The sequence below is a fragment of the Neopsephotus bourkii genome, unplaced genomic scaffold (genome assembly GCF_033783945.1).
Source record: "Neopsephotus bourkii isolate Nb327-2 ecotype Australia unplaced genomic scaffold, CSIRO-AGI_Nbou_v1 NB_1154, whole genome shotgun sequence".
In the NCBI taxonomy this organism is placed as follows: Eukaryota; Metazoa; Chordata; class Aves; order Psittaciformes; family Psittacidae; genus Neopsephotus; species Neopsephotus bourkii.
The window spans coordinates 2109284-2128943 of record NW_026901640.1 but is presented as its reverse complement, the minus strand read 5'-3'; the positions used below and the strand labels follow the sequence as shown (position 1 = coordinate 2128943).

Sequence of the window (19660 nt, the reverse complement as noted above, 5' to 3'; positions counted from 1 at the left end):
AAGGAGGAGCCGTGAGGTACCGGGGTGTTCTCCGGGCTCCCGGGACGGTCGCGTTACCCCCACAGTGCTCTCACATCGGGCTGGCGTGAGGAGAGGCCGGGGAGCAGGCCCTTGTCCGCGGAGGAGGGTTAGAATTCGTCTTCGCGTGTGGTATATCCCTTTAGGAGGGCAGAGTAGCACCCTGAGAGTTCCCATTCCCTGGTGGCTTCCCAGCTCCTGTGTCTTGTTGTGGTGGTTTATAAGAAGGCAGGATATTAGGAATATTAAATCACAGCAGCAAGAAAAGACCTTCATTCTGTGCAATTGTTCACAGACTTCAAGCAAATAAATCGTGAGGTTTCTTACCATGGTGAAATTTAGTGTTCTGACTAAAAACTAAATCAGAAAAACGTAATTTTCTGGCTAAAAACACAGTTTTCTGACCAAAACGTCTCCTTTCGACCAAGGGCTGTTCCCCCCCCACCTCGCTTCCCATTCCCCACCGTTGTACCCCAGTTTTCAGCTGAAGCCGCTGGAGTTGGTGGGGTTTTCATTGGGTTTGGTTTTCTCTGGTGCGAGCAGTTGGGACTCGTTGCAAGAGTTCCCTCTGGTGGTCAGGGATGAGGAGATTGACAGCGCTGCTGGTGTGAGATGCTGCTTTTTATACTTTTATGCTGGAATAGAGTATCAGACTGGTTTGGGTTGAAGGGACCTTAGAGCTCATCCAGCTCCAACCCCTGCCACGGGCAGGGACCCCTTCCACTGGAGCAGCTTGCTCCAAGCCCCTGTGTCCAACCTGGCCTTGAGCACTGCCAGGGATGGGGCAGCCACAGCTTCTCTGGGCACCCTGTGCCAGCGCCTCAGCACCCTCACAGGGAAGAGCTTCTGCCTAAGAGCTCAGCTCAGTCTCCCCTCTGGCAGGTTCAAGCCATTCCCCTTGGCCTGTCCCTACATCCCTTGTCCAAAGCCCCTCTCCAGGTTTCCTGCAGCCGCTTTAGGCACTGGAGCTGCTCTAAGGTCTCCCCTTCAGGAGCCTTCTCCAGCCTGTCTCCAGAGCAGAGCTGCTCCAGCCCTCGCAGCAGCTCCATGGCCTCCTCTGGACTCGCTCCAGCAGTTTGTTCCCCCCAGAGCTGGATGTAGGACCCGTTGGTCATGCTGCTGGTGAGACAGCCCTGCACACGGTAATCCTGGCCTAGCTCATAGGGTGAGGCTGTGTAGACCTGGTGTAAATGGCATAGCTCAACACTGTACCCAACTCATAACATTAAAACTGAAGGAGGAAAAAGTGCATCTTTGTTTCTTTTACCCATGACCTGAAGAAATGAGGTTTCAGCCACAGAAATGTGGGATTTGGGTTGGAAATGGTGCAGAATTTGGGAATGGAGCACCCCGGGTGGGATTTCTCCAGTAAAATAATAGGAATTGTAATGAAACCACAGGGTGTAATGGAAAAGGTGGTCATTGCTGCTGACAATGAAGTGTGGAGCCCCTGATGGGGAAATAATGGTGCCACTGCAGAAGCAAGGTGTGATTTGGGTTTGTTGTGTGTGAGGGGATGGAGCTAATTAGTGTAATTGGGGAATGAGAAACTTGTCTCATTGAGACAAGTAAAACCCATACGTTTTATTTAGGCCAAGGGGAGAGGGGGCTTCACTCTTGAAGCAACCCAATGCCTTGGGTTGGGAATACTCTTAACAAAGAGAGCAATTGAGCCCCGGAACAAGGGGATGCAGAGCCTGCGGGGAGCCATAAGCTCTTCCGCGCTGACCTAGTCCCGCTTCGCGGGGAAGATGGCGGCGGAGCCCTCCCGCTCGCCGTAGCCCTGGAGGACCGCCGGCCGCGCCGCTCTGTTCCCGTCTCTCTATGGCCTCTCAGCCTGTGGCTCCCGACCCGGCGCTGGCCTCGTGTGGCGCTCTACCCACCCCATCGTCTCGGTGGTGGTTCTAAGGCGGTGGCGCCGTCTCGGTGTCCGGGCGCAGGGCGGGCCTGGCGGAGCTATGGCGGCCGTGCGGGGCCTGCGGGTCTCGGTGAAAGCGGAGACGGCGGTGGAGCCCCGCGGCCCGGAGCCTGAGCCTATGGAGGTGGAAGAAGGCGAGCTGGAGACCGTCCCTGTGAGGCGTTCGCTGCGGGAGCTCGTTCCGGTGAGGGGCGTGAGGTGTGGGTATGGGCTGAGGAGGGACATGGAGGGACCGGTGGCTGGGGGGGGGGTCTGGAAGAGCGTTTGGGGGGACATTCATGGGAAAGGCAGCGATACTGGGGGTGCGTGGAGGGAGTGGGGATGTAAAGGGAACTCGGGGTGTGTGAGGGGAGTGAGGGAGCAGGTCGTCAGAGGATGTGCTTTGGTTCGAAGGGATTAAGAAGGTGGTGGAGAAGAGGATCTGGGGGGTAGTAATGGACTGTGGGGAGGGCTGTGGGTGGGAGAGTGTCAAAGGAGCTCAGGATGCACCTAAAGCTGGGGGTGGCAGTGGGAGAGCTCGTGTTGAGGCACTGGAAATGGGGCTCTGATGGGTGAGGTTTGAGTGTTTCCTTTCCACCCCCCCCCCCCCTTTTAAATTGTCCTTAATTGTTCCTGTACAAGTTTTAGTAGAGTTCTTCTAAAGTCCTCACTTGTCCTTTGCTCTCAAAACTTGTATGGGAATTGCTTCACACACTAGTCTCTAATTATCTGATCTACCACCATGCTTGAGCTTCTACCACATACGTGGCCTAAAAGACAGCACCCTTCTGTATTTCCTTGTGCTTCATGAGAACCCTAGACAGTAGGTTTTTGAACTTCAAAAATACTGCTTATTTTGCTTTTCTTTTTAACAACTAAACATTTGGCAACTTCAGACAAACTTTGCTGCTGTTACTGAGCAAAGCAGTTACATGGTGTGTCCTTTGCTATTTCTAAACCGAGACTGGCCTACTTTGTAGAAACAAGGACCTTTAGCTAAAATAACTATTGCAGCACAAATGTAAAGAACCTATTTACCCCTAAAGAAAGCAAGATGTGTCCTTCCTGCTCCAGACTTTTGCCAGATGATGGTCCTGAGGGTGCCAGGATGAGGAGGTGCCGTTTTTACACAGGCAAACAAGGAAAAGTTCAACTGTGGCATTGGTCCGGGGTCTGTGTGGTTTAGTGAACTCAGCATTCTCTGGTTTTGGTCTTTATCAGTGAGGTTGTGTCAAAACAGTAATGTTTTGTCTTGTGGATATTTGGAGATTGGGTTTGAAATAATGACAGGAGTAACAAGTTACTTGTTTAAGTGTGGTTGTGTCTTGGTGGTTGGACTTTTGAGACTAGAAGCTGCAAATTGACACTTCAGGAGTTGGGTATCACTGCTCAATCTTTTGTGTTTTACAAGGAAATTAGATCTGAAGCCAAGACTGTGGAAGTTTTAGTTGGGAAATGTGTTTGATGACTTCTGCATTGCTAAGAGAGAGTAAGAACCTTCACGGCAGCAGACTCAGAAACTAGATTGTGCCAAACAATTGAATCCTTAAAGGAAGTTTGGTTCAACTCATATGCTTTTACCTTTACTGACATCAGCAAGGAACATTGCTCCTGTACTAGAGGTGTCACTTGGAGTAAGGCTCAAGGAGAAGAGGATGTATTTCTCATAGAAATGGCCAGATTTGGTTATTTTCAGCATAACAAGACTGTTGCTTTCAGTGTTCACTGAGATTTCATCACCATTTTCCTTTTGTTTCAGGACACTAGTAGGAGATACGAAAACAAAGCTGGAAGTTTCATTACTGGAATAGATGTAACCTCCAAGGTAATTCCTGTGCTGTGGTTCTTCAACATACTTCAGCATCCTAATTATTGCTACTGGGAATTATTGCCTCCCCAGCATGAACAAAAGCTTAGCTTCATGTTCAGAGAGCTTTTGTTAGCTGTGCCCTGCATCAGGACCTGATCTCCCTTATAAACTTGTGAGAATTGGTGTTTTTAAGTTACAAAAACTTGCGTGCCAAGACCTGACAATGATTCTGTTGCAACTGCCTCAGTGCCAGTCGATACTGCGAAGCCAAACCCTTAAGAGACAAGTCAGCTGTGGCTTTTCCTCTTGGGAGCGTGACAGAAGGAAGAGCAAATGCTTGGCAGGAAAATCAAGTTTCATTGCTTTGTATCTTCCAAGGGCATCTTCTTGTTTAATTATTTAAGACACAGCTTGAAGAATGTGAGCAGCTGTTGCATTGAAATAACTGAAAGTTGCATAATTCCATGGAACTTCAGAAATTTAATCCTAGAGCTCGTCTCTGTACGTTTAATAGTGAGTTGGCTGTTTCCTACTGTACAGTTGACCACTAAAACTGGTATTTAGTAGTAGACAAGAAGCATTTAGTCATACACTTTACAGGACTGATACAATTTTACATGTGCTAGTCAATATGAATCCTCACCACAGCAGTGTGCTGACAAATCACGTATTCCCATTTACATTAGTGAAGCTCATACTTATCAAAGAGCACAGAAAGGGTTCCAGATGAAGACTGAAAATCAGGTTTTGGCTTCAATAGATTGTGTGTTCTGTTGCTCCATAAAGGATTTGCAGTTCCCCAAGTCAGGGCCAGGCTGTCATCTTTTGATGTTCTTTAATGATGCAACTCTGATGTGGCCAAAGCTGTTGTGGCAACCTTTAAAAAGCGGTGAAACCCCTGTCTCTATTTAGGTGTCACTGGTGGCAGGTTGTGGTACAAGTTTGACTTTGGTTAGTAAGATCCCAAACCCTGTAAAGCTTCCTGATACGTTCTGCAGAACAAGGTATTTCTCCGTTGGTTGCAGAGCTTGCACAAGATCCACATAAGCTGTTGCTCATGAGCTGTGTAAAGCAGCCTGAATTGCCAGTCTAAAGATGTCGATAGTCAGCACTCCAGCTTGTGTTGCTAAATCCATGTGGAGAGAGACAAGTCTTTATTTTGTATATGTTTTGAAATCAGGGAAAAACCTCTATAATCTTAAAACATGAATTTTCCACATGGGGGAAATGTTTGTTTTAAGTGAGCTTTATTTCTGAGCGCAGCCTCTGTACATCTGTTAGAAAGGAGAAGATAATGTTACTGTTCCATCATGGAGTCTGAGCATGGTGCAAGATGCCTTGTTTTCCATGCATCCTGATAGCATCCATGTTCCTGGTCCTACATTAAAACTGTTAAGCATCTCAGATATGTTTTAGGGAATGGTTTCTATGCTCTGACACTCACAGGTCTCTTCAGAATGAATAAACCTCTCAACACGGATTGTTGCTGTCTGGTAGATTTTAAGCATCTGGTCCTTCAGTGCTGCTTGTTGGGAATGCTGCTGAGATTCCTGTTTTGAATGTATTGTTGTGTGTTTTGCAGGAAGCCATTGAGAAGAAGGAACAAAGAGCAAAGCGCTTTCATTTTCGAGCTGAAGTGAATCTCGCCCAAAGGAATGTGGCTCTGGATCGGGACATGATGAAGAAAGGTAGGAGTTTATCCAACAACAAAGAAGAAAATATCCTTTTGTTTACTTCCTCACAGTCCCTTTGCTTGATTTATCCTATAATATTCCCTGCATCTCCAGAGGTTTTCTGAGATTATTGCCAAAAGAAGTCGCTTCTGGGTTTTTTCACCTTTTGAAGTTGTTATTTTATGAGCTGTTTGGCTGTTCTCAGTTCACTCCTTGTTTTATCAACCCCAGAAAGAAGATGACAATTTTATCTTTATTTACCTAGTGCTGCATGTCCAAGATTCATCTTCTGCCTCAATGCTGCTTTAAGAACCTTTAAATTCTGTGAACAGACCAGACCTTGAGCACTGTTTGTGTGTACAAGTGAAGCACACGGTGTCCTGTGCACAGTGAGAACAGATTCTGTGCTGTACACACAGTGAAGCTGGGCTGCTTGTGCCCTCAGATGGCAAGCTGGGCATGTTGGAATAGAAGCAGATCAGCCAGAAAGTGTATGCACAGCAGATCAGTGCTTCTGGCATCCAGTTAGTTGGACCTGCTAAGCCCTGTGGCCTGTAGCAGCTCTCATTAGATGATAACAAGTAGTAAAGTTTGTAAGGCAGTTTAATTGCTGTGTAGTACCTGCATCTACCGATGCCTGTTGTGTTACCTCTTTTTAATTCTCAATCTATCAAAGTTTTGCATTGTGGAAGAATAATTCAAGTGATGGTGTTTAGAATGGTGTACCTCATGCTTTGCTTTTATCAGGTTCCATTCAGCTTATTTAAAACATTGCTTTATAAACTCATATATTACTAATTCAACAGCTTCCTCGATAGGAATAAGTACCAATTGTATATCTCTACATTTGTGCAGCAATTCCTAAAGTGAGACTAGACACAATTTACATCTGTGGAGTGGATGAGATGAGTACACAGGACATCTTTGCCTATTTCAAGGAGTATCCTCCTGCTCATATTGAGTGGTTAGATGATACATCATGTAAGTAAGCGGAGTCTTTTGTCTGTAATTCTTACTCGTGTTTTAATGCCAGTAGTAGCTGTACCTCATATGTCCTAGTGGCTTTCAAAGTCACTGATACTTGTGTGTTAGTTTCCTTGTCATTTGCCTTAGTAAAAAAGGTTTAGAAGGAAATAATATAATATATTAATAATATACTATAAATATATAGTATATAGTGAAAATCAAACCCACTATCTGGCTGAATATTTGCTGTTGGAAGGAGATAGCACAGAACAACTTGCAGGCATCTAAAAGGGGGGAAAAAAAGGTATGAAATTACATCTTGACATACAGAGTATACCTGCTGTGAGTGTCACAGCAGCTGACACTGGGAGAGAACATGCCTGTGTGCAGTTAAGCAGGTTGGTTTTGTGCTGCGGAGGAGCAGACTTGTTGCCATATTTATTTAGTGCATTCTCAAGGAAAAATCAGTGGGTGGGAGAAGGCAGAGGCTGAATGTGATTTACATAGATTGGAAAAGGAATGTAAATTCGTGTTGCAAGGGCTGTTTCGGGGAGTAATAATGCAGTGAGATTGCCAGGAAGATAAAGGGTTGTTGACAGCCGCGTTTTCTTCACGATACTAAACACTGTAAGAGTTGTTTGCTCCAGGTGGGTGCTGGATCATGGAACTGGAAGGCTCTGAGATTGCCATGTGGCTAGAAATGCTGTAAATGAAATCATGCAAAAAGTAGGAGCCAGTGCAGGTTTTCCAGTTGGATTGGGATTGCTGGAAACTGATTTATTAACAAGCATGCCTAAGACTTGAGAATTAGTAGCCTGGTTCCCTGGAATGACCCTGAAGGAATTACGTTCCAGTGCAAGGTAAAATACATGGTGTACTATTGGTAACCTTGGAGTCACTGTGCACGACAGCTTGAGGTGCACCCAGTGAGCACAGGGTGGCCAAAGAGCTGCTGTGGTGATGCATAAGCTGGCAGCTGCACAGCTTAACTCTGTATTTGAGGCTGCATTTCTAAGGTTGATGCTTAAGCTTTTTCTGTGTTATTATCCTTATTCTGAAGTGGTACGTGAGTAAATTTAGTGTGGAACCAGAGTGAGTTTGCAGTGCAGAGATGCAGGCTTCAGAGTCGTAGCAATAGTTTATCCAGTTACAGTTAAAACACATCTTCTTTACTGATTAATTTTCATGCTGTATGAGTTAGCATGGCAGCTACATGGTGAAAATGCAAGGAAAACCACTACCCTTTCAGCATAGATTTGTGTCACAGCATGGCAAAAGGTGTCACATTCCCCTCTGAATTATATCTTGAGGTGTCTTAGTGCAGAGGTGGGTTTAGATGGTGTTCTGTATTTCAAATTGAGCATAAAACAATAAAGGCTTTGAGTATGGAGGTGTGAAGAGCAGGTAGGCATACAGAAGTGGAAAGTCATTAGCCAGTCATTGAAGTTAGCACCAAAAGTGGGTGTTCTTCACCTTGTAAATTGTGTCTGTTCAAGTAGTTTGAGAGAGGCTTTTCTTCTGGGACACTGCATAGTTCTTGTGATACCTGATTACACTCTGCTTAACTGCAGAGCAGTAAATTACATTTGCTGCTGTATTTGCCCTGAATGCAGAAAGCTTTTGTTCAAAACCTGTTTCTAAGCAGTTTCAGCTCTTTTCAACTTTGATGTTTATGAAATGCTTTTAGTTGGCCTAATAAGTTATGTTTTAGTACCAGCTGCTGATACAAGGTATGTGCAAGGCATGTCCTGAATCATATGGTTAACCTGTGACACGATGATCGGTGCAAAGTGTAGGCTTTCCTATTTTCCTGCTTTTTTGGAAAAGATTAACAGAATCCCATAGTAAAGTCCAAGGTTGTGTTAAATTGCCAAAGGGAAAAAAATGAAGGCTTCTTTCTCCCCCCCTCTTAAAATACACTGACCCTGATCCAATATCCTACACTCAGGAAGCAGGCTTTGATACATATGATTGTGCATATCAGTCATTCTGGTTTGAATCGGTTGTTGTGCGTGTCCTCCAGCTTCCCATGTGTGTTCAGGAATGACTTCCCCTGCAGGAGGTGTATCTGGTTCCTTCTTTTGCCATGTCACCATAGGAGAGTGTTTCTGAACTTCTGTTAGCAGTTTCCAGTAAGGCAGTGTATGTGACTGATTATGCAAACTGCATTATGGTTTTGTGTGTGCTTTTATATGTCACAGGTAATGTGGTCTGGCTTGATGAAGTAACAGCAACACGGGCTTTAATTAATATGAGTTCCTTGCCTGATCAGGAGAAAACAAAAAGCAGAGAAAACAACGAAGAGAAGACAGCTGAAAAAGCCAAGAAAGGTAGATTGAGATATGCATATATAGATATCACCTAGTTAAATCAGTGCAACTTTAAACTTGGGCTTGGGTACTGCATAACCTGAATTACTGAAGGAGCTTCTATCGTATAGTTTCAGGTAAATGTATTCTGCCACTTTAAAAAAGGCTTTCATCTTGGAAACCTTTTGAAGAAGCTGCTTCTTAAAAGGTGGGTTGGAGCTAGACCAAAAGCAGTCATTCAGTCGATACTGAACGTGTTAGATATAGGGTCATATTCAGATATGGTATTTGTAGTGGTACTTTTGGCACAGAAGTAAGTCTGTGGCAGTAAAAGGATGAATTCCAAGTGTGGAAAAAGCAGGTGTAAGAAAATGTCCTGGTTTTGAAATACCACAGTTGATTCCTTTCTTGATGCATCACCATCCTTTATCGTTCACACTGGTGTGACAGGTTATCACTTCACCACTGTGTATGTCATCTCTAAATCTGGCCATTATACTTTCAAGAAAGCAGCACACTGAAAGGTCAGTTATACAAGAGCAAAGCAGTAAAATCACATCTTAATGTGGTGTTAAATCTGGTACCTGAGTGCCTGAATTGTGAATTGATTTTACTTCTATGGGCGTAAGTGAAGAATTGGGCGTTTGCTGCCTTAGGACAATTTGCTGTTAGGCTGGTGGGATAAATTGCTGTGGGTCCAAGCACTGTACAAAGCAAAGAGAGATGTTGTATTTATGAACTCTTCCACAGATTGTCCTTAAACATGCTTTATGAACAAAATGCATCACGCTTTATGAACAAATGTGGATCCTTCTAATTCATCCCCTTGTTGCCTTTCTCCGCAATGCAGTGGCTCCTCAACCATCCTTGTGGCTTTAATTTTGGGGCAAATGTTGATAATGCTTCAAGTAAGACTTGTTACGAAGTCAGGGATTAGTGACTGTCTTGTTTCAATGGATCATAAATACATGTATTTAATCTTCCTGGCTACAAGTTACACGTTGTGTTATCATTACACCGCATCTCAAAATAGAACCTGTCATCTAAATTAATCCTGTTCAGCTGGAAAAGTGGGATACTGGATAAAGTACAAACTGTTCACTTACAGCTTAAGGTGTGAGATGCATCCACATACATAAGAGTAACTGGCTTAGATGCATTCCTTCTGCCTCCCTTGGTGGGGGGGCAACCCAATATGAATTTTTTACTCTGAGCTAAAAAGAACCCTGAAAACTCTATATAAGCATCTCACAATTGTAGTAGTTCTGGAAGCGTGCACTCTTTTGTCAGTTATTTCACTTTGAAATGAAGTCACTCAGGTGGTGGTTTGGGGTTTTTCCTCCTGCTCTCCTAGAATATTCTAAGCTTTTGAATAATCACCTGGTTTACTTTGGTAGTATTGGATACTTGTGGGTACTCACAGCATTTTAAAGGGAAACTAAAGGAAATAAGCTGTAATTTGTCTTTTATGGTCTTGGCCTTGCTGATCTCTCTCGTACCCTGAAATGCAGTGTAACTTCATTTGCTTTCACAGAATTAAATTAATCCATGTGTGCTGCTGCAGGTGTGTATCTGCACAGTGGCTGCCTGGTTCATTGTATTCCGTGTTCATGTGTGCTTCACATTCCTATAGATGTTTGCTGTTTTGACTATCTCTGGGCTGTACAGAAGAAAGGATAACACTTTCCCTTTGATTTCAGAGACTGTAGGCAATAATAATCAGCTATAACTGACGTGCTAAATGGAGTTTATTTCCCCACCCCCAATTATTTTCCTTCTTAGAAAAACAGGAGGAAATCTCTGATGATGAGACGGAAGAAGGCGAGGTTGAGGATGACAATCCAAGTGATGTTGAGGTCAGTACAAAAGGGAAGTGAAAACACCATTATGGAAGTTTGGCTCTGGCTGGTGTGAAGCCTTCATAACATTACACTTTTAACTGTATATATTTGTAATTCATAATTTAATGATCAAAGTAAATTGGATGGGGAAATGATGAGTGCAGGTATGCTGTTGGTGAGAAAGCTTGTAATATAGAGTGTTTTGTGAAGAGTGATGGGGCATCCAGCATGTAAGAGCCAGACTGGCTGCTCTTTTCTGCTGAGAGGAGGCAATGAAAGAACAATAATAGCAGGCATAGGCAGTGCTTGAAAAGACAAATAGGGTTTAGAATGACCATAGGTATTTGTGGGAATCAGCATACACATTGATGCTTTGTAAATGGTGTAATCTTCACTGGCTGAATATAGAATAGGTGTGATTAGAATTTCTTTAGGAATGGCTTAGTGAGCACTATGGAAGTCTGAATTTCAGTTTCCATAAAGCAGATATAAATGGAAAAGAAAACCTTTCAGTCATTGCATGAGGGCATGAGAACCTGTTAGTGAAACCATTTAGACATGAACCAAGCAAAAAGGAAAAAGTCTCAGTGTCCAAATTGTGTTGTTGTCTGCATTTCAGCCATTAGGATAGTGTCATTTGAAAGTGACTGGATTTAATAATACGAGAAAATGTTATGAAGTAAGAGAAGGAAATATTTAAACCTTCAGGGAAAATCACAAATTCACATCAGTTTGTCAAGCAAAAAAGCAAATTATTTGAGCATAATTTGAAAAGTAACTTTCTTAATACTCAGCAGGTTGCTGCTCTCTAAGCAACCTGCTTTCATTCAACAGTAATCTTATTTTTGAGTCCAAAATACCTCTTTTGCCCCCCAAAGTTGGATGCCCTCTCCCAGGTAGAAGAGGATTCTCTCCTGCGTAATGATCTTCGCCCTGCCAATAAACTGGCTAAAGGAAACAAGCTGTTCATGAGATTTGCTACTAAAGGTAAATGACCAGCTTAACAAGCACAATGAATTCTTGCTTGTTGTAGTTTTACGTGTTGACTAATCACTGACTCAAAGTACCTGATTTTCTATTTGCACAAGTGTTAGTTTCTTTGCTAATCGTTAGGTATTAAGATTTTGCAATAAATCCACATTTAATGTGTAAGTTAAATCCAGTTCAAGTTGTATGAAAACTGTGGTGCTTACATCTTGGGCTCAGGGCATTCTTGCAAATACCACAGAATAGGTTTTATGATGCCCTTCTCCATAGGGGTAAACCTCCTGGTTTATTAATGAGAAATTAATTAGAGATGCTGATGAGATATTAGTGGCAATTCTTTCTAAATACAGTTGAGATGTGAAATGATATTTATGAGTAAAAAGAAAATCCATATGATTTCTGGACCATGAAGGAAGTGACACATCCATAAGGAAAAGAAAGGTCATGAGGAAGGTAAGTACAGCCTCCAGCAGTTACAGGGGGATGGAATGCTCTGTGAAATGATATGTGGAAACTCAGCCTTGCTAGAATCAAGTTTCTAGACACAAAACTATGGTGGTAGGAGAAATTCCAGTGGTGTCAGCAAAGCTGTATCCTTCAGAAGGAGATTGAAGTAGTGCTGATCTGTAACACATAGTCTTGCTTTCCCTCGGTGGCTTTGACTGGAGGGTTATGTATTTTTGTGCTGGTGTTGTAAGATACCTTCTAAGAGGGAAATGTTCCTTTAATTTATGTTTTTTCCAGATGATAAGAAAGAGCTGGGAGCTGCAAGGCGAAGCCAGTATTACATGAAATATGGCAATCCCAACTATGGAGGCATGAAGGGGATTCTGAGCAATTCATGGTGAGTATTGGATAGAGGAATTGGAATATTGCAGGATGAGAGAGTCTGAAATGGTTTTAATTTGTGGATTTTCTTTCTATTTGGTTCATGAAGATGCTCCTTATGTGTAAATAATGTTTTTACAACAGACTGTGCAAGGGGAGCATTTTCCCATGAAAATAAAGAATGTCTGTATTCAAACCAGCCAGATTTCTGATGTAAAAGTCTGTCTGCTGTTAAAGTGAGTGATAACTGTGTATGCTTAATCCAGGACTGAATATGGCTCATTCATTGTGCCTCTCCTGTGACAGGAATGTCATTCTTTTTGTGGTGTTTCAGGAAACGAAGGTACCATTCCCGCCGAATCCATCGGGATGTGATAAAGAAAAGGACACTTATTGGGGATGATGTTGGCTTGACTCCTCCTTACAAACATCGTCCCTCAGGTAATGGATGCTGGTATCTCAACCCTGTAAGAACACAGCTGGGGAATGGAGGGCTGGGAATAGCCTAAATCAGTCCTTCATCTGATCCCTGTAGTGCATGGAAGCAAAATCCAGCTTTGTACTTGAGCAGGCTTCTGAGATAATGAACACCATGGACTGCTTTTGTCCGGTGGGGATTTTCTTCCACTTAGGCTATTCTGTAATATAGATGCCACTCTGTATTACACTCTGTTCTCACTTTAGCCTTAGAGAGCCACAAAAGACTTACTTGTAGTGGATCATTAATTACAGTGATACCCCTGCATTAAAGTACTTCGTATGAATGACAAAATCCAGTTTATCAGAAGTAATTTGCTTTGCTCCAGGCTTAGTAAATGTTCCCGAAGAGCCTATTGAGGAGGAGGAAGAAGAGGAAGAAGATCAGGTTATGGATGAAGACGACAGAGTTGTGGTAGAGTACCGCGATGAGCTGCAAGCTTTCAAGCAGTCCCGAGAGCGTAGTGCAGCCCGAAGGTCAAGTGCAAGTGCATCTGATTCTGATGAAATGGACTATGATCTTGAACTGAAAATGATATCAACGCCCTCTCCCAAAAAGAGCATGAAAATGACAATGTATGCAGACGAGGTGGAGTCACAACTGAAAAACATTAGGTAAAAGTTTCTCCTTCTTTAAAAGGGTCAGTGAAAAGGCATTCTGAGTTAGTGACAGAGCTGTCGCAGCTTAAAGGCAAACTGTCAATGCTCCCTTTTCACTCCTTAACCTAATTTTGTAGTAGGTATTAAAAATAAATACAAAATACAGCCAACAGTGATACAGGCTTTTGATTACAATTAACATCTTTCAGATGGAATCATAGAATAGTTAGGGTTGGAAAGGACCTTAAGATCATCCAGTTCCAACCCCCCTGCCATGGGCAGGACACCTCACACTAAACCATGCCACCCAAGGCTTCATCCAACCTGGCCTTGAACACCTCCAGGGATGGAGCATTCACAACGTCCCTGGGCAACCCATTCCAGTGCCTCAGCACCCTTACAGTAAAGGATTTCCTCCTTATATCCAATCTAAACTTCCCCTGTTTAAGTTTTAACCCCTTACCCCTTGTCCTATCACTACAGTCCCTAATGAAGAGTCTCTCCCCAGCATCCCTATAGGCCCCCTTCAGATACTGGAAGGCTGCTATGAGGTCTCCATGCAGCCTTCTCTTCTCCAGGCTGAACAGCCCCAAATTTCTCAGCCTATCTTCATACAGCTTCCCTTGCAGATTCTGTAACCCTCCTTATTGATAATGACGGAGCTCAAAAGCAGAATCAACAGAAATTAACGCAAGCAAGCACAATTAACTTCTTGCATTTCATAACTAGGCCAGGAAGAAATAACTCAATAACTGCTCTTTCTTTTCCCTTTACTCCTTCCTCTTCCTCAGAAAGAAGAATAACCCCCGAGTGTTGATGACAAAAAGGAATTTGTTTGTTATGGGCATATTAACCAAAATCACTTATGTTGTGGATTACTGATATCACTTTAATATGTCCCTTCTGTAGTCTCATTAGACTTCATTATAACATCAAGTCCTTTAACAGTTTTGAGGCTGCATAGCTGCTCTGAATTTTGACACAGAGGCACAGCCTTAAGGAGAGAAACTCAGTATTTGCTTTGCAGTAGATACTGAGATATTCATGTGATGATTGATAAACTTGGATTCTGACTGGAATATGAGCTCTTCCCAGTCATGTTTTACCACTGTTTCTCAGTTTAGAGATCCTGATATTACTGTTCTCTATGAAGTAATTTTACATTCAAGAGGACTTCAGAACTGTGCTAGGCTTCATTTCATTTAAGGGATGTGAAATCTGTTACTTTCTTTAGGAATTCCATGCGAGCAGATAGCATAGCAACCAGTAACATCAGAAACCGGATTGGCAGTAAAGGATCATTAGAGAAAGTGGCAGATGTGAGACTACTGTTAGAAGAAAAACGTCAGAACAACAGTGGGCCGCGTCATCCAAACAGCACTGTAAAATCAGGTACTTGTCAACTCCTACATTGTGCAGAACTTGACTGGCTCATTAAAAGGGATATCTTCCTTTTTATGTCTGTGCTCCGTTGCAAGTAACCTGAGGGAGTCCTGTTCAACACCAGTTTCTGCATTCATGCAGTTTGAGTTGGCACCTAAGTCCTGTAACTCCCTTTGCCTTCATCTTTTTGTTTGAGCCTCCTTTAAGACAAGAAATACCCAGCTAAAACAGGCAAACTTCAGAAGGCAAGATTCACATTGTGGGTTAAATAGCAATATATTTAGGGTTCTCGTATTCTTGTTTTCATTGTCTTCTGCAAAATACCAAGCAGTATTAGAAGTCCAAAGCAAGGTGTCTCTTATCTGGAAGGAACTGCTGGAGCGTACCTCATGCTGGATGCATACATGCTGTGCTCCTAAAGCAGAAATGGAGCAAGCCATAGGGTACAATCTCTTGGATAGAGCACAATCTGAAAGCATTAAATGTCAAATTTATTGCCAAGAAAAAAGAAAGATTAGATTTGGATACACTGTATTGCAGCCATTGCCAGGACTGAAATCTGAGTATGAAAAAGACCAGAGAATCTGTCTAGTCTTAAGTTGTACACATGGTGAATGAGCATAAAACTAGCTGGTAGAGCTGGAATAAAGGCAGCATGGCTTTTGTCATTTTAATCACTTGAAAATATCCCCAGATGTGCGGCGAAGACTGGGAAAGAGACCACATTCTCCAGAAACTAAACCTCCAAGTAGTACCTCTGCTTCTCGTCGAGAGCCCATATCAGATGTCCACAGCCGGTTAGGACTCCCCAAACAAGATGTTAAAGGCCTCTACTCTGATACCAGAGAGAAGAAGTCAGGTTGGTTTTATGGAGAAAATGCAATGCTGCAATTCCTTTTGGGTTTAGAGTATAAGGGAAGTGTCAGCAGCAAATCGTGAAGGATGTTCTTTAGTTTCACTGAATCAGCAAATGTTTGTTCAGAGCTTTGAAATCTAAACAGATGCAGGTTGAGCTGAGTATTTTATGGAGTAGTAGTTTTATATAGGTATGCTTGGAAGTAGGGGACTACTTTAAAACTGAGGTCAAAACAGAGCACTAAACCAAGTGTCATGAATGCAGTGGCACTTCAGACCTGCATGTATCATTCTCTGCAGATGGGAAGCAGGGAGCAAGACCTTCCATGTTTTAGTTTCAAGTACTGCTTCAAAGCTTAGGAAGTTCCATAGAATCATAGAATAGTTAGGGTTGGAAGGGACCTTAAGATCATCCAGTTCCAACCCCCCTGCTTTGGGCAGGGACACCTCACACTAAACCATGTCACCCAAGGCTTTGTCCAGCCTGGCCTTGAATACCACCAGGGATGGAGCATTCACAACCTCCTTGGGCAGCCCATTCCAGTGCCTCACCACCCTAACAGGAAAGAACTTCTTCCTTATATCCAATCTAATCCATGCCAAACATGATAGTGGGAGAAGGATGAGGAGTTTAAATGAATTCAAGCCTAGGTTCCTCAGACTTCCTCCAGCGTTCCTCTTAGCCCTTGTCTTCCTAAAAGATGTTTGTTTTTCATCTGACCAGGTAATTTATGGACCCGATTAGGGTCTGCTCCGAAGGCCCAAGAAAAGACTTCTGATAAACCTGAGAAACCTGTGGCAGCTCCAGAGGAGGACGACTCAGAGCTCCAGCGGGTTTGGGGTGCTCTCATAAAGGAGAAAGAACAGTCTCGGCAAAAGAAGAGCCGGTTGGATAATTTACCATCCCTACAGATCGAAATCAGCCGAGAAAGCAGCTCGGGATCAGACTCGGAGTCATGATCGGGTTTACATCCCCATCCTCAGCATTAGAACTCTGCAGTGTGGCAGGATTTCCTTTGCCCAAAAGCTGGACCCTGGCAAAGACTCTGCAGTGAAGGTTCCAGAAGTGTCTCTGTTCCTTTTCTACAAACCAGAGATGCAAACACCACTTGAAACCTGAAGCAATCACGTTTGTCTGGAGTCTGTGGTGTGCCCTGTGTTACGTAGGGCATTGTCATATATGTTTATTACAGCAAACCTGTAGTTTATTCTAGCAAAACACTTTTCCTCCCCAAGCTTTGAAGTGAAAAGAAGAGGCAGAGATGCTCTGTATTTTTAAGACCTTTTTTGTTCTTAATGTTTTTAACACGGAGGCTTTTAACAACGTATTTTACACAGTCCTTCCAAAGAACAGGGCATTTCATAACCAACATCATTGCCTTGCCCTTCTGGCTCTTAACCAGCACCTTTCCTTTCCTCTTGAAGTAATAACAAGTAAAGCCCTTCCTGGGTGGGCAGCCAGCAGGGATAAGCTTGAAAGGGGACTGTCACGTTCCCCTCCTCCAAAATACTGGATGTGAATTGGAAGTTAAACGTATTAGTACGGTGGAATTCTACGTAGTATCCAAGTAGCATCCGGGCTTGAGGAGTCCTGCTTGTTTCTTTAGGTGATACCATGTTCTGCTGCAGTAGGGATGGTCAAGACTGCAAAGTTGGAGGTTTGAGAACTGTGTAAATCGCCAAGGGTTTCAGTTTTTGTTGTTGCTGTTACACAATGAGAAATCCCATTTCTTTCATTTCCTCTGTGTTCTGTTCTGAAGAAATCTAACAACTGAACAGCATCAGTTTTTCTACTTGCGAGGATTTTCCTGTTGGCCACGGTGAAAGCTATAGTAGTGTTTTCCTATATGCTGTTTAACTATATATATATAACTGAAAGAGAAAAGGAAAACTCTAGGATCACTGTCTCATGTCAATACTTTTGGACGTTCTTCCTGTATTGTTCATGTGGATGTGGACATGGTTGACTTGTTACATTCAGATTTTTTTTACCTGCATCCCCTCTCTAGGTAGGGAAAAGGTTTGGTCAGCGTGCAACTGTAGTGACATGTTGCCTGTGGCATATATTTGCATTGCCAGTGGTTTGAAATAAGGAATGATGCAGCACATACCAGCCTGGTAAACAGAACAGGTAGCAAAGCCATTGCTACATTTGGATAGGCTGAAAAATCTCTTTGTGTTGTCCCTCTTTCCTATGTTCTCAGTCCAAAATGTCTCTCAATCTCTCTTCCCCTTCCTGCTTTTTAACAGACACAAGTTTTATCTTTTCCCTCCCTGGTTTTGTACTAAGCTGAAGTAAGTCTGAGGCTTTCCCAAAACGAGGAATCTGCAATTAACTTTTCTTACTGCTTTATTATGATAAAGAATAGCAGCATGGGAAACAAAAGGTAAAATGAAAGGTACAGTGACTGGAAGGTATCTGGGGACTGACTGGGCTTAAAGCCTTATTATTTCCTCTTTTTGTGACACTCATCCTTGGTTTTCTATTTAATTATTGACTATATAAATATGTCTCATAAAAGTCCTGTTGAGAGTAAATGACTGTAATGTTTGATCACTGTAAGAGTTCATCTTAATGTGTGCTTTCATCAGTACCCCCTCCAAAGCTTTCAAATACAATCATGCCCATTTCTCAACATACAGATAAAATTTATTTAACCAGTGTCTTTTTGCCAGTAAATCTTTGTTGTGTTGCTGCTTTGAATCCATTGTGGCCTTCCCTTTTCCCATTGTGACCTTCCCTTTTCCCATTGTGACCTTCCCTTTTCCCATTGTGACCTTCCCTTTTCCCATTATGGCCTTCCCTTTTCCTGGGAGGAGATGGTAGATATGAATCATGCAGCTGACCTATAAAAACAGGCTTCTGTGTTGTTGTGGACCCTTGCATGTGTTTAAGCTCAGCCACAGGTTGTAGATGTTGCTGATAACCACTGTTTCCATGTGAATACTCGTATCTTGAGCCTGGTGAAGGGCAGGATGGGAAGAGACAATCTCTTAACTGTGATAGAAAAGCTCTGAACTCATGGATGTTTGAAATCAAGACAAGCAGCATAGGCAAAGGCTTGTGGTTGAGGAAGAGGAGCTGTTAACACTGGTTCTGTCTTCCAGATAGTCATAAACACACCTTTAAATGCCTCCACATTAGTTGGGTCTGTTGCAGTTATGGTTTAGAGGGGAGGGTTTTCTGTGTTAATGACACCACAGTAGCTTTGCTGCAAGAAAAAATAGAGGTTTGGTGTTGAAGGGACTTACAGAGTGGGGTTTTTACTACTTGTTTGCCTGGTTTTGCTTTTTGGGTGATACACAGAGAAGCCTTAATATTTGCTGGTATCAGGAATTCTAGCTTTGGTCTTTAGTTCCCTGCATGTGAACTGCTGGGTTTTGCTCATTCAAAATGAGCACTGAATCTTCAGTGAGTGCTTTATCAACACAGTTAACTGCAACCTGTTTGACCTGGAGAGAGAGAGATTGTATGGAGAGTTGTGTTCTGAGTCCCCTTCTATGGTACTAAAATGAACTTGTGTTGAGAATTGCACAAGGAAAAGTTTGGCTTTTGCTGGAGGGAAAGATGCGTCTGGATTTTGGGTGATTCCGCACAGGACCACGGAATCCTTCCTCTGGGAAGGTTTTGCGATTTAAATCAGGGTCTTTTGAATTTTGTGGGGTTCTATAAGGTGATTTGAATGTGTAGAAGAAAGAGTTGTGGGGGCTACAGGCTCTGTGCCTGCAGCTGCCCTCAGGCAGACTCTCAGTGTGTGACATTGATGGGAGACTTGAAAGAGAGGGCTTTGCTTTTCTTCTTGAAGATGATGGCCCATGTGTTTTAACAGGGAAAAGGAAAGCAAAATAAACCCCTTATTTTCTGTTCAAAATGACATTAAAATGTGAAAATAACAAATCCTATATTTAAGCAGCTGTTCTGTCCCAAATAAAAATGGTCTGGAATCATGCTGACCCGTCCCAATGTGCTGGAACACAGATGATACAGAGCAGAGCTGCATCAGTTCGCAATGAGG

The 19660-nt window shown here is 43.0% G+C and overlaps 1 protein-coding gene across 1 annotated transcript; it reads left to right on the top strand.

Moving 5' to 3' along the window:
* Nucleotides 1-1895: 1895 nt before the first annotated feature.
* Nucleotides 1896-18307, top strand: NCBP3 (nuclear cap binding subunit 3). Its single transcript, XM_061363385.1, has 13 exons — nucleotides 1896-2120; nucleotides 3675-3740; nucleotides 5308-5413; nucleotides 6254-6379; nucleotides 8566-8694; nucleotides 10456-10529; nucleotides 11393-11501; nucleotides 12246-12345; nucleotides 12664-12770; nucleotides 13136-13421; nucleotides 14641-14798; nucleotides 15484-15648; nucleotides 16369-18307. Exons 1-13 carry the CDS (start codon nucleotides 1977-1979, stop codon nucleotides 16602-16604), a joined length of 1806 nt encoding a protein of 601 aa, XP_061219369.1. The 5' UTR covers nucleotides 1896-1976; the 3' UTR covers nucleotides 16605-18307.
* Nucleotides 18308-19660: the final 1353 nt, after the last annotated feature.

Bases quoted from the DNA above. Each gene is read 5' to 3' on its own strand.
- NCBP3 (XM_061363385.1), top strand. From the start codon at position 1,977: ATGGCGGCCGTGCGGGGCCTGCGGGTCTCGGTGAAAGCGGAGACGGCG. The intron at 2,121-3,674 runs GTGAGGGGCGTG...CTTTTGTTTCAG, and splicing joins CGCTGCGGGAGCTCGTTCCG to GACACTAGTAGGAGATACGA. The intron at 12,771-13,135 runs GTAATGGATGCT...GCTTTGCTCCAG, and splicing joins TTACAAACATCGTCCCTCAG to GCTTAGTAAATGTTCCCGAA.